The sequence below is a fragment of the Stigmatopora nigra genome, chromosome 18 (genome assembly GCF_051989575.1).
Source record: "Stigmatopora nigra isolate UIUO_SnigA chromosome 18, RoL_Snig_1.1, whole genome shotgun sequence".
Taxonomy (NCBI): domain Eukaryota; kingdom Metazoa; phylum Chordata; class Actinopteri; order Syngnathiformes; family Syngnathidae; genus Stigmatopora; species Stigmatopora nigra.
Genome location: NC_135525.1, coordinates 6555614 through 6568344, shown reverse-complemented (window position 1 = coordinate 6568344; position 12731 = coordinate 6555614). Strand labels below are relative to the sequence as shown.

Sequence of the window (12731 nt, the reverse complement as noted above, 5' to 3'; positions counted from 1 at the left end):
AAAATTTAACGTCAGAAAGACAAAATGTTGAAACAATGAAAAGTATTTTTAAAAAAATGTTAGGGTGTGGTAGTTTGTGGTATTATTTACCTGTAAGCGGCTCCGTTGAGTTCTGGATGAACAGCGGGTTGGTCCATGACGGCCCATGGCGCCGTAGTGACAAAGAACTCCTTGTTGACGCAGTTTCTTAGGCTGTCCGGGATGCGGCCTGCAGTGACCACACGAACAGGTTTGGTTAACAGGTCGCCGACGCCACGTGACCGCTCATCGAACGTACCTGTGATGGCTCGTCGTATCTCGGTGGCTGCGGCTTCCCGCATCTCCAGCGACGCCTGCTCGCTGTACCAGGCCGTGTGAGGCGTGCAGATCAGGTTGGGGGCGTCTTTCAAAGGGCCTTGGGCAAAACTGAATGCAAACGGAGAGGCGGCATCAACAAAACAATTACAAATGTTTATTTTCCAAAATAAAACGTCTGGCAATAAAGTTGACTACCAAATGCAAAAAATCAAGTGATTTCTTGACTTTTTCTTCTTGTTGTTACTGGACATTTTCTATGCAATTTCTCTTGTTTAAATAGCATCAATATAAACATTACTGTCATTTTCATAGATAATTGTATTATAATTTTAAATATATATTTGTATACTATCAATAAACATTTTACTTGCATGTTGTCAAAATGTATTGGACTATCAATAGTAGTTAAGAGTTGATAGTACATGGAAATGTACACAAATAAGTTTTTTAAACAACTGATTACAGTTCTTTCACAAAAATAATTTTGAAAGTTTCACCTGAATGGCTCGGTCTCGTGGACGTCCAAGGCGGCCCCCCGTATCCGTCCCTCCTTCAGGGCTTGGGCCAGGGCCTTCTCGTCCACCAGGCCACCTCGAGCCGTGTTGACCAGGAACGCTCCCTGACGCATCTGAATAAATCAAAAATCAATCCATATCAGTCAAATCACCACATGCTGTAGTTCTCCTAGCTCTAAAGCAGGGGTCGCCCTGCTCATATCCAATAGTGCATAAGGCTTCTTTTTCTCAAAAAATGACAGTATAGTATTGCTCAGTTTAGTTGTAAGGGGAAAAAAATAGAGTTCTGAATATGACATATAGCATTGGCAAAAAAAATAGGAGAAAATCCTAATGCATAGTAATGTTTTCGGAAAAAAAAATACATTCAGGGCTAAAGTAAGTGTTGAGTAATAGAAGTATTGGCCAAAAGTATTTACTAAAGATACTGCGAATATACCACAAATAAACTATAAACAAAGAAAAAATTTTAAGCAACAGGTTAAATGCAAGAAAAGATTGAAGGAAAATCTAAGACATTAGAAAGGTTTCCAACTTAGATCTTTAAATATGTATATGTATACATGTGTATATATGAGTATATATATATATATATATATATATATATATATATATATATATATATATATATATATATATATATATATATATATATGTGTATATATGAGTATATATATATATATATATGTATATATATATATATATATATATATATATATATATATATATATATATATATATATATATATATATATATATATATATATATATATATATATATATATATATATATATATATATATATATATATCTATATATATATATATCTATATATATATATATATATATATATATATATATATATATATATATATATATATATATATATATATATATATATATATATATATATATATATATATATATATATATATATATATATATATATATATATATATATATATATATATATATATATTTATATATATACACACACAGATCTAAGTTGGAAACTTTTCTAATGTCTTAGCTTTTCCTTCAATCTTTTCTTTGAACCTGTTGCTTAAATATATATATATATATTTTTATTTTCTTTGGAGACATTTACAGTAATTGAACAAAATAGCCCGCGACGAGTGTGAGTAAAAAGGCAGCGTGTGCGTACCTGTTTGATGGTGAAGTCGTTGATGAGGTGGTGGTTGTGCTCATTGAGGTTGCAGTGCAGGGAGACGCAGTCGCTCTGATACAGGAGGTCCTGCAGCGTGTATACGCGCTGCACCCCCAGCGAGCGCTCCAGCCCGTCTTGCAGATACGGGTCGTAGAACAGCACGTTGAAGCCAAACACCTTGGCGCGCACTGCCACCGCCTGTCCCGACCGACCTGACCGAGGAGGGACGGAGTTGAGCATGAGTTTTGAAAAGCCACCAAGTACCACCGTGGGTTCAGCTCACCGAAGCCAATAAGGCCCAGGGTCTCGCCCCGGATGCGGGCGGCACCAGACGCCACCTCGCGGATCTGCTCCACGCTCTGGACCCGCGTTCCCTCGCGGAGCGCCTGGTAGAGCCATGTGTTCCGCCGGTACAGGTTGAGCACGTGGCATAGCGTCGAGTCGGCCGTCTCCTCCACTGCCGCCGAGGGGATGTTGCACACTGCAATGCCTGCAAGAGTTTTGCAATCATTATTTTATACTGCTATGAAGCATTACTTTTTACATTCAATGTACTCTTTGCAATGATAGTGACAGCATTTTTTCCACAATAATTTCCTCACCTAGCTCTCCAGCCGCTTTAATGTCGATGTTGTCATATCCACTGCCAATGCGGATAATAATACGTAGTGCCTTGAACTTCTCCAGGTCTTCCCTGGTCAATGTGATGGTGTGGTACATCATGGCCCCAACTGCCTCGTTCAGCACCTGCCAAAAGAACAGCTCCTTTAATTTTTCATTAAAACAAACCACATCAAGTCATATGTCAAATGAACGGCCACTCTGCCCACTTTTCAAATTTGTAACTTAGATTCCCCTAAATACCCCCCCTCCCCCCAAAACATGCTTTATCAGCATCCTTTGTAGGATTTCTCCATGGCACCACCTTCTCTCGGATGAATGACTATACTGGTCACCTTGTGGTGAATTTCCTCCGACCTTTCCAGTAAATTTCATCGTTATCTGCAAGCCACGACAACTGGTGAGTGAAATGATGGCCCCCACACTGAGAGATTGGACACTTTCAATCAGCAGTACCTCCCCTGGCTATCTGCGCTTATTACGGCCAACTGCTGAGGTGAACATTACTGCCGTGTTTTCCCTGATAAGAGCATGAGAAAACAGCAGAAAAGTCTGCAGGTCACTGATTGAATTTATCTCCATGCAAATGTTTTTCTTGCCTTTTCCTTTGTGGAGGAAAGTAAATAAATAAATAAAAAACAAGGATAGGGCTGTAAGTGAGATGCGGCAACAGATAGCACCTCCCCATCTCTGCCGGCCCGTGCATTGTTTTGGCAGCAATAAAAATAAAAGCGCTTCTTCGGGAGCCAAAGTAATTAAAGTCCACCCCCTGCTGCACACTTGGACTTTGTAAAAAAAAAAAATAATAATAATAATAATAATAGAAGATATATAAATAAAAGAAACTCGCTGATGCTGCCTAAGCAACATGAAAGCATTTTTCTGCCACTTGAATTTGACTCTCACTTCAAGGCTATGAAAAGTAACGATTGATCCAAAAATGATCTGTTCAGGATGAAGTAAAGTTTCAGGGAAAACAAAGTAGTTGTGACATGATTAGGGGGAAATTGTGAAGGGAAAAATGTATACTTTGGAATGTAGATGGTGGGGAAAATAGTTTGAGCACCCTTTGTGAGTATAAGAGGCTTAGGAATGATTGAATGAATGAATATTCTGGTAATTCTGGCTCTTTTTTTCTTGTAAAATTTATACCATCATTTTAACATCTTATTTTATCCAACACATGCTTATGTATTAATGTGTTTCATTTCATATATATTCGTTTTTTTATCAATTCTAAAGGTTTTATCAATTTTATACTATTAATACATTGGAATGGTTGAACTAAAATAAGGCAATTTTTTTTTTAATATTTAAAAAAAACTGTGGGGGGGCCCCCTCATATCTTATTCATATTCGGAAAAACTATTGTTTTTACCATATTTTTACTTTTGATTGAATGCTAGATCCAAATTGTTATGTGTATAATAATTACGATTAGTTAGGTTTTCACTACTTAACCCATTATAGGATGAATGACTATTCATTTTAAAAAACGACATACGTGGACATCACATTTTGGATCATGTAAACCCTGATTACTTTACATTATTAATCATTATTCATTATGGTGACTATATAAAAATCATAAATCCATAACATGTCAATTTAAAACATAACTCTAATGAATAAAAACAAATACACAGCCATAAAAAAAAAACCCAACAAAACCAAAACTGTATTTTTAAAATTCATAGTATTCAACTCATTAACTTCCATAAACCATTATTGACGTCCACTTTATTTTAACTGTCTCCTATTTCAGTGCCCTTTCTGTCTCACCCAATCAAAATGAATTGAACGCCTAGACACGTCAATGTCAGCCAATAAGTTAAATATAAATAAAGACGACCATTACCTTCTCGTGTATTTCCTGCGTGGACTGCGCGTCGCAGAAGGCCACGGTGGCGAGATCTTTGAGGATGGGCATCTCCACCGTGCAGTCGCGCCCATCCAGCAACGCCACTAGAGGACGCGGGTGCATGGGCCCGTTCATTATTTGGGGCCGGATACCTGAAACAAAAAAAAAAACAAAGCGGGTGTTACCAATGCAAAGTTTATCTACAGTAACACAAAGTAAAGTCATACATTTCAAGTCATTGAATGAGTCTATTCCACTGTGTGGCCAGGTTAAAAAAAAACGATAAAATCAGACTATTAAACGAGCAGTAAAACAAACAAATATAAGAGAGTCCGTTAGGCTGAAGCACTCCCGAGGGACACATCGGTGACAAAGAGGAGAAAACGGAGAACGCGGGCAGTCCGACACTGCGGAGGTGTCATCTCTACGCCTGTTGTCATGGTGATCACTTAACGGGCTTTGCGTGCCACTTTAAATGCATTTTTTTTTTTCATTTTCATTTCTGGCAGCGGGTCACACACTAAGACAGCCTGATTGACAGGCAAGTAATCTGTTGTCATTCGTAGATCTTGTTCTGACCTTTGTGTGACTTCTGTTCTTCCTGTTTTGTGTGTACGATCATTTTTATGTTCTTGTCTTAAAGTAGAACACGTCTTAAGTTTTTCCTCTTAACTTAACTTGACCTAGTCACTAGTAATTAAGATCTTTGCACCCAACTTGGTCTCTCAGGTCCTTTAAGTCCTTTGGTCATGGCATCAACAATTTAAAAGGCTTAACTCAGATTTGGCAACAAATACTCAAAGTCTTGGTCTTGGTTTCAAGCCCTTAAAGTATTGATATATACTTGATGTGAAATTAGTGGTCTTGTCTTGGTTTCAAGGCCTTAAATCTTGGTTTGGAGTTGGGTTCAAGCACTTAGTCAAACTTTTAAAGCCCAAATGTGAAACTCAATTCCTTATTTTTGTAGTCCACAATGAAATATTAACATTTGTAGGAATTAAACAACATTACTTGTTTTCAACCCTTTTGTAAAAATATAATGCACAATGCAACTACTGGACTTATCATTAAATAACAAAAATAATGAGGCAAAAAAAAATTGGACATTATTTGTGTCTACTATGTCTCAAAAAGGTAATCCATTTTTGAAATATTTGTTTTTTTCTTACATTAAAATTCACCTAAGCAATTGTCATTAGTCTTAGCTGTCTGTCTAAGATGGAAGTCCTATTGGCTCACCAAGGAAAACCACCATAATGATATGGGCCATGATAAAAATGAATTTGACATCTTTGCATTGAAGTCTCAATGCCTTGACATGGCGTTTTTCACTCTAAAACATCCTCTCAAAACGCTGTTTAGTCTTTTGCTTATCAGCTAAAAAAAAGGCCACCTTTCCCAGCAACCCTCTGGACAAACTCCACATAAAACCAAAACCCCCAGGCCTATTTTCTCCCCCTTGCAATCCTTTGTAACGTCTTTGATAGGTAACCGCATTTACTTTATAGGCGTTCTGTCGCCGCCTGCTTCCATTTCCACTGCAGCCAAACTCCACGAAAGAAGCCAATAAATATCAAAAAGACATTTTTACTAGAGCTGACAAGCTCTCAGCTGTGAAGTGACAAACGCTCTCTTCCTCTCTGCACTGAGAAATAAAAGCACCAATGGCGGACAGGCGTGTTCACCTCAGGCTGGGCTCGTGCCGCAGGTAAGAATCGGGGGAAACAACACGCAACATGTCGACAAACGCGCAATGAATTCAGTCAATGTCTCGGCGGTGTTGGGGGGGTACTCTCGTGTTCATTCGTGTTCCCACGAGCGGCGCTTGTTGCTCATCTGTTGCCTCACCACTGCGAGTGCGTTGGGAGGCGGGCATGTTCGCAGAAGAAGCCGGCAGCTGTCGTAGCGGCGTCTGCCAAGGGATTGCAACACACTTGAAGCAACACCAACAGAAGAGCTAATAACGTGGTGCCAAACAACTAATAACCAGCCTTCAATAATCGTCTTGCAAATGGCAACTTTCAGCTCCTAACTATTGGAAGTACTGTGGTACTCTTCATTTTAGCTTGAATACTTCCTCTGACCAAGCAAGCATGTGTAAATTTTCTATTAAAAAAATGGAAAGTCTAATCATGTCTTCCAGGTCCAAAGTATATTATATATATAATAACTATGGAGTCTAAGGGATCAATTGAGTAACAGTATATTATTTCATTTGAAAGCAGCAACCTCATATTTCATTGTGTAATTTTTAGATATACTGTTATAATGGGGATGGCCAAATGATTAACAAAAGAGCAAAATATTGCAATTTTCAAGTGGTTCTGGAATGCTGAAAATGTGACAATTCAACCTCAACACATCCAGTGTTTTTAGGTCCTGTGAAAAGTTTGATCCAGTGGAAGATTTATAGTTAGAGCCCATTTAGTCATTTACGGCGATCGCCAAGATACTATTGGTAGATGGACTTAGAGTAAGACTTGATTTAGTCTGTTAGTTTACTTCAGGGCTGAACAATGTCTCGTTTGTTGGATCTTATTGTGGTGCCGACAGCCTCGCCTAACATAAACTACCTGTCACAGCCACTTCTTAAGTTGTTCCTTTGATTTTAAACAGATGACTATGCTTCAATTTGACACCCTTTGTTGGTAATGCAATAGGCCCTCTGGCAAAACTCTCCATTTTTTAAAGTATATAAAATGTACAGTGGTAGCAGGTAGGAATTCTAGTAACAACAACAACAACAACAAAAATCTATCCAAAATTAAAGTGATGGTCTTTTCTGAGTCATCCCAACTAGACCAAGACAAGCCACAAGACTTTTGAGACTCCAGAACAAGACTTAGACCCTAAACAACTGGTCCCATTTGAACTATAAATGTTAAACTTAAGTTATTGAAGGCCTTCAACTCGCGTCTACTCCTCCATCGTGCAGACAAATCGGCACAGAAGCGAAGCAAGACGATCGCCGTTGCCGCCATCAGTGGAGCCAGCAGCACTTAGTCAGAGTCTGGCAGCCCATTGCAGCAGAAGCAGATGAGGCCAGAGTTTCCATTATGTGGCCGGGCTTTTCCTACCGACGGCAGGGGGAGGAAGGCGCCGTCGGTAGGTATTTGGCAGGCAGGCGGAGAACAACCAGGAGGGAAGGGGAAACACATTTACCAATACACAAACTCAATCATATTATCTTCATCTGCTGCCGGCGGTTACCTAGCAACCGCTAGCTGCTGATTGCAGGTGGCCGCTACTGACTACAGGCGGTTAGCCAACTACTCAAGTCCACAACTAACACCATCACAGAATGGCAGAAATGCAGTGAGTGTTCATATTTCAGTGCCATATTTTTGGAAATGGAAGACACAGGCAGATCATTCACTCCCGGTCAAAATGAATTGGACATGGTTTATCTTCAATACCAGTCAATGAATTAATGGCGAATATATAATAATGAGGTCAAAGGTAGGAGTAGGAAGGAAAAGAACTTAGTGATAACATTAATTACAGATGAAGGCATTTAACTAAAATTTACTTGGTTGTTGAAATAAGGGTTATACGTCACTGGAAAAAAAATGACAACCTTTGACTTTGGTTGCTTAGGAAGAAATCCCCCTCTTGTTAATATAATCAGTTACATTTGAATCTAAAACAAAAATGAAGTAAAAAAAAACAATTCCTTAAGTGTTTTTTTCCAATCAATATTTTGCGTTATTCATGTTCTTTACCCTTTAAAATTTCCTTTTGTAATTGTTTTATTTATTAACCTATTGATTATTTAGCCTTTTATGTTGTACTTCAATGAAATACTAACTCAACTACAATGACTACTTCATTAAACTGCTTTCATTGTAAATTGCTTCATTAATATTTATTTATTCTACTCTATGTACTGGAAGCAAGCTTGAGCTCAAGTCCATATCACCTATTTGGAATTTTTTTTCTCTCTACAAAACAAGTGGCCTTGACACAATGCTTTGAAAACATGAGCCAGAGCACACACATTCTTGGCTAACAGCCCACTATGTGAAATCTAGAGGATTTAGTATAACACACAGATGTGTACAGAGGTCAAATACACACATAACCACATGGTGTTGTTTCCACCTTTATTTTGGCCCCAGTTTGTCCCTCTCCACTGCCTCATCTAACGGTAGAAAAGCCGACATCGGCCGGTGGCGTCGCGAGGTCAACGCGTGTGCTTTTCGGGAGTGAGCCGGCATCCTTTGTTGCCGGTCACCACCACCACCACCATCACCACCCCCTCGAAAAAAGTGGCGCACAAAGGCCGCCTGTCCCACGCTGCGCCCCACCCGGCAAGCTGGCGCTAAGAAACAACGTACTGTTTTTAGGGAAAGTGGAACAAAAGCTAATGTCAACAGTACCGCCAAGTTACTACCCAGGAAGTGAGATGACAACACGGTGACCCCCCCCCCCGCCTCATTCCCCTATCCACCCCCCCCCTCCACCCCCGTTCCATTCGACCTGCCAGACTTTATTAGACATCCAGAAAACAGGAAACATGCTGCTTGCCTGGAAAATGTTGCCGCCACATTCTTGCTCGCGTTTATAAACGTCGCATGGCGGGAGAGGAGGGGAAAAAAAATCCACCCCAAAAGTAGATAATCCAATGACGACCCCCCTTTCACAGTCCGGGGGAGGAGGGGGGCGGATCACTTCATCATCTTCAAGTTAAGGAAAGAAGAGGCAATTTTAGTCCTTTTTGGGAAACAAAAATCCCCGATAGCTGGCTTGTCAAGCGTCGGCGGCGCTCCGATTATTCATCATGGCTAGCCGCTACATCGGGTCTGGAAGCGCACGGACGGCGGCGCAGTCCCTCCATCCCTCCCTCCCTCCTCGTCGTCTTCCTCTCGTGGCTTTTTGGGGTATGTTTTATTTCGGATCTGGACTGCTCACACCCCTCCCCTCATATGCAAACACTCACACACCCCTCTCCATTCCCGGTTATTTGGTTTCCTCCTCTGCTGTCTTTTTTTTTTTTCCATCTCGACCATGAGAATCGTGGCATATCAAGGGGAGAGAAATTTGGATGCTTTTCTGAACATTTTGTTTTTGCAGAAAAATGGCTGTTGAAGTAAAAAATGAATATGGATGGGAATATACACAAAGAAGGGATTGAGTGCTTGATTGCAGAACTAAGGCGGATGTGCTTACAACTCCAAACTTTTCTCATTTCAAGTACATTTAAAACTTATAGAGATGAGAAAATCTACTCTTTAAAAAGAGGATGAAAATTTGAACGTAAAATAACTTCTTCACAGAGAAATATGAAAAAAGTGAAAAATTGGGGGAAAAAATGCAGCTCAACGCAAATAAATTGTTTTGCAAATTGTAAAAAAACATTCAATATTTTAAAATGCATATACACATTCTATTCTTAAAATGAATTTCTCTTAAAAAATGTCAAAATTATAGTACACGTACTATGTACAAATGCTATGTAAAAATTATATTACATCTCATTTTTTGCTGCAAAAAGCCTCTTCCAAAAAAAAGCTGAACTTTAGCCTTTGTCTTCAAAGCATTCATCCTTTTTCCCCTAAACTATCAAATTGTTCCATTTTTTTAAACCACCCCAACACCAAGTATGTACTTGCCCATGGGCGCTGTACAAAAATGGTTTGAGTACGAACCCTCACCATCCTTAACAAATGACTGGTGGTTTGGGCTAATAGCGGCCAGATGGGGAAATTCTGACATGTCACCCAAGCGTACTTTACTGTAAACGTCTGCCGTCCGCCTTTTCTAGGAAATCAAACCCCTAGTAGGACGTCAACAAGTCTTTCCATGATGCTGGAGATATATTTTCACCACAAAGGAGTTAGCAAAAGGCATGACTGAGTTTGTTCTACAGCCCCGTGCGAAACCCTCTTTCTTGACCTTGGCTAATTATACTGTAAGCACCCTTTTCTTACCAGCACCCAAAGTTGGCAGCCTTAGCGTGGGGTCTGCTGAAAATCCGCTTAGGGCACTTAAAAGGATTTGAGGAAAGCGAGCGCGAGAAGGCGAGACCTGACCCGCTTTCTGTTTTATTTGCTGCTATTTACACAAGGGGCCAGCGGATCTTATCCTGTATGGGGCACCTGCACCCCCCCACCAACAGTACTTCTCCAAATGAGCGCCACCTCTACACAGCTCCAGATAACAAGCTTGAGTCAACAGGGCCTCTTTGCTTTTCATTTGTTCGCAACACCAGCAATAAAAAAATGGAGGAAGAGGTCACCAAAGTGGAATTAAAATCACAAATTTAGTCAAAAAATACCTTTTGATTTCCACCAAAATTACAATTGTGACTAAGATTAAAAGTACTGTCACAACACTTTAAATCCTGAAATGCTTGACTCATAAAATATACTTTTTCTTTTAAATCCGATCTGTTAGAATAAAAACAAATTAAATGCCGGTAACTTAATAACTAATTACAAATTTGACTTTTTCAACAAAATACTTGACTTATAACACTACAACTATTCTTTTGGGGGAGTGGAGCTACCACTTTGCTGTCATATTGTTAATTAAATCATTATTCATTAAATACAACCTCGGGCAGCTTTGGCAACCAGGGTTCGATCCCTGGTCGGTCCTCACTGTGTGGAGTTTGCAAGTTGGCCCTAAGCTTCAGTGGGTTTTCTCTGGGTACTCCGGTTTCCTCCCACATTCCAAAAACATACATGGAAGGCTGGTTGAACACACTAAATCACTCAACCTTATATTAAAAAAATGAATATTGCCTAAAAACTAGCAACATTGACGCAAACAAGAGACATCCACATCCCCATTTTATAGCCGGCCGCAGGTGGCCTCCAGATGTGGCGACTCTGGGGATGAAGGGCGGGGACGGGATCACTCTGGCACATTTTAGAACCTCCGGCCCCTATTTTTTTTTTTAGCTAGCCCCGCCTCTAGAGTGACAGAAGCCATCTGGCCTGGCAGAGACTTCCACACCCTCCCAATGTGTAGCCCCGTGATTACACCAGCAAATAAAACCCACACATACACAGGCACACAATGCGTCCCATCACCCTCGTCACCCCCACGCTGTCACACGGCTATTAAGTTGAGGAAACTGCACCCCAGCTGTGCTATGGCACTTAAATATATATAATATATATAATATAAAAAATAATATATCATATCAGAGTCATGAGGCTGACACTAACCGCTCACTCCACTGAACCACCCTTCACAAATTATATATATAAAAATACCTATACCATTTATAAGATTTTTGGTACTAAAATTCAAATTTCCATGTGAAAATTTGTGCTTATAATTACTTAGTATAGATAACATTGTTACTTTAATTTATAAAAGGGATTTTGTTTCCACAAAATAATCTTAAAAAACAACAACAATCCACAAAAAATAATCAGACCTTGAATGAATAGCCTTTTCTACTTAATTTTGATCTATTTGATATAATTATTCCAATTGATAAACTTTTATCTGTCTGTACTGCCCGTTAAAAATGTATTTGATGATTTAGGGCTATGAATAAATTCCGAAAAAAATAATTCTTTGTCATTCTTGAAGCAATCTAACTCAGTTTAATTAAGTGGTTTTCCCCCCAGCGAATGAAATGTTCCCATTACTCCTAAGATTTTCTTGAAAACATCTTTTCTGCAGCAAAAAAAAAGAAGGTGGACGTGACTAGGACCACAGCAATCAGGAAGGAGTGCAGTGCATCAAAGCCATTTTGATTCTTTTCATGTCCACCTTATTCAACGCACACTGGCGAGGAGACCAAGGTAAATATGTGCAGCAGGTAAAGTGATCATTAAATCTTCGGAAAAAGCCCGGCAGTGAGATACACCACTCTTTCCACTTTTTCCTCCCTATTATTTCATACAGAGCAAGAGAAGGGGGGTTGTGAATAAAACACACAAGGTTGGCCAACACTTCAGAGAGGATATTCAATATCCATGAGCTTTTTCATTTCACACTGATGAATAATTCAGGGTGACCTGCCCACAACCAAGAGAAAAAGAGGAAGAAAGAGAGCGGGGGAAGGGGGAAATACTCCAAAAGAAAAAAAGAAAAGAAAAAGAAAGGAGGAGGTGTGCAGAGGTAGTCGTTCGTTCGTGTGTTCGTTCATTCGTTCGTGTGTTCTTGCAGCTGTTGCCATTTGACAAGCACGGCGATAATGTGAAATGGAGGCACGTAAGCTTGGGAAGAAAGCTGAGAAATTACAAAAAAAAAGGTGTATGTATGATAGGAATATATATTTGATCTTCCCAGATAATGAGAAAATGAA

The 12731-nt window shown here is 39.5% G+C and overlaps 1 protein-coding gene across 10 annotated transcripts in view; it reads right to left on the bottom strand.

Annotated features, from left to right (window-relative positions):
* The window catches only part of LOC144211240 (C-terminal-binding protein 2), a 60579-nt gene that overhangs the window by 6866 nt on the left and 40982 nt on the right, over window positions 1-12731 (bottom strand). For 7 of the 10 annotated variants that reach the window (XM_077738310.1, XM_077738312.1, XM_077738309.1 and 4 more), the window contains 7 exons: window positions 4460-4614; window positions 2583-2727; window positions 2264-2470; window positions 1978-2192; window positions 795-925; window positions 278-405; window positions 91-208 (listed from right to left, as the gene is read on the bottom strand). In XM_077738310.1, coding sequence (XP_077594436.1) covers window positions 91-208; window positions 278-405; window positions 795-925; window positions 1978-2192; window positions 2264-2470; window positions 2583-2727; window positions 4460-4614 — 1099 coding nt within the window. Of the gene's footprint in view, window positions 1-90; window positions 209-277; window positions 406-794; window positions 926-1977; window positions 2193-2263; window positions 2471-2582; window positions 2728-4459; window positions 4616-8989; window positions 9314-12731 lie in introns of those variants that run through there. The other 3 variants (XM_077738307.1, XM_077738304.1, XM_077738314.1) reach the window with 2 other exon arrangements.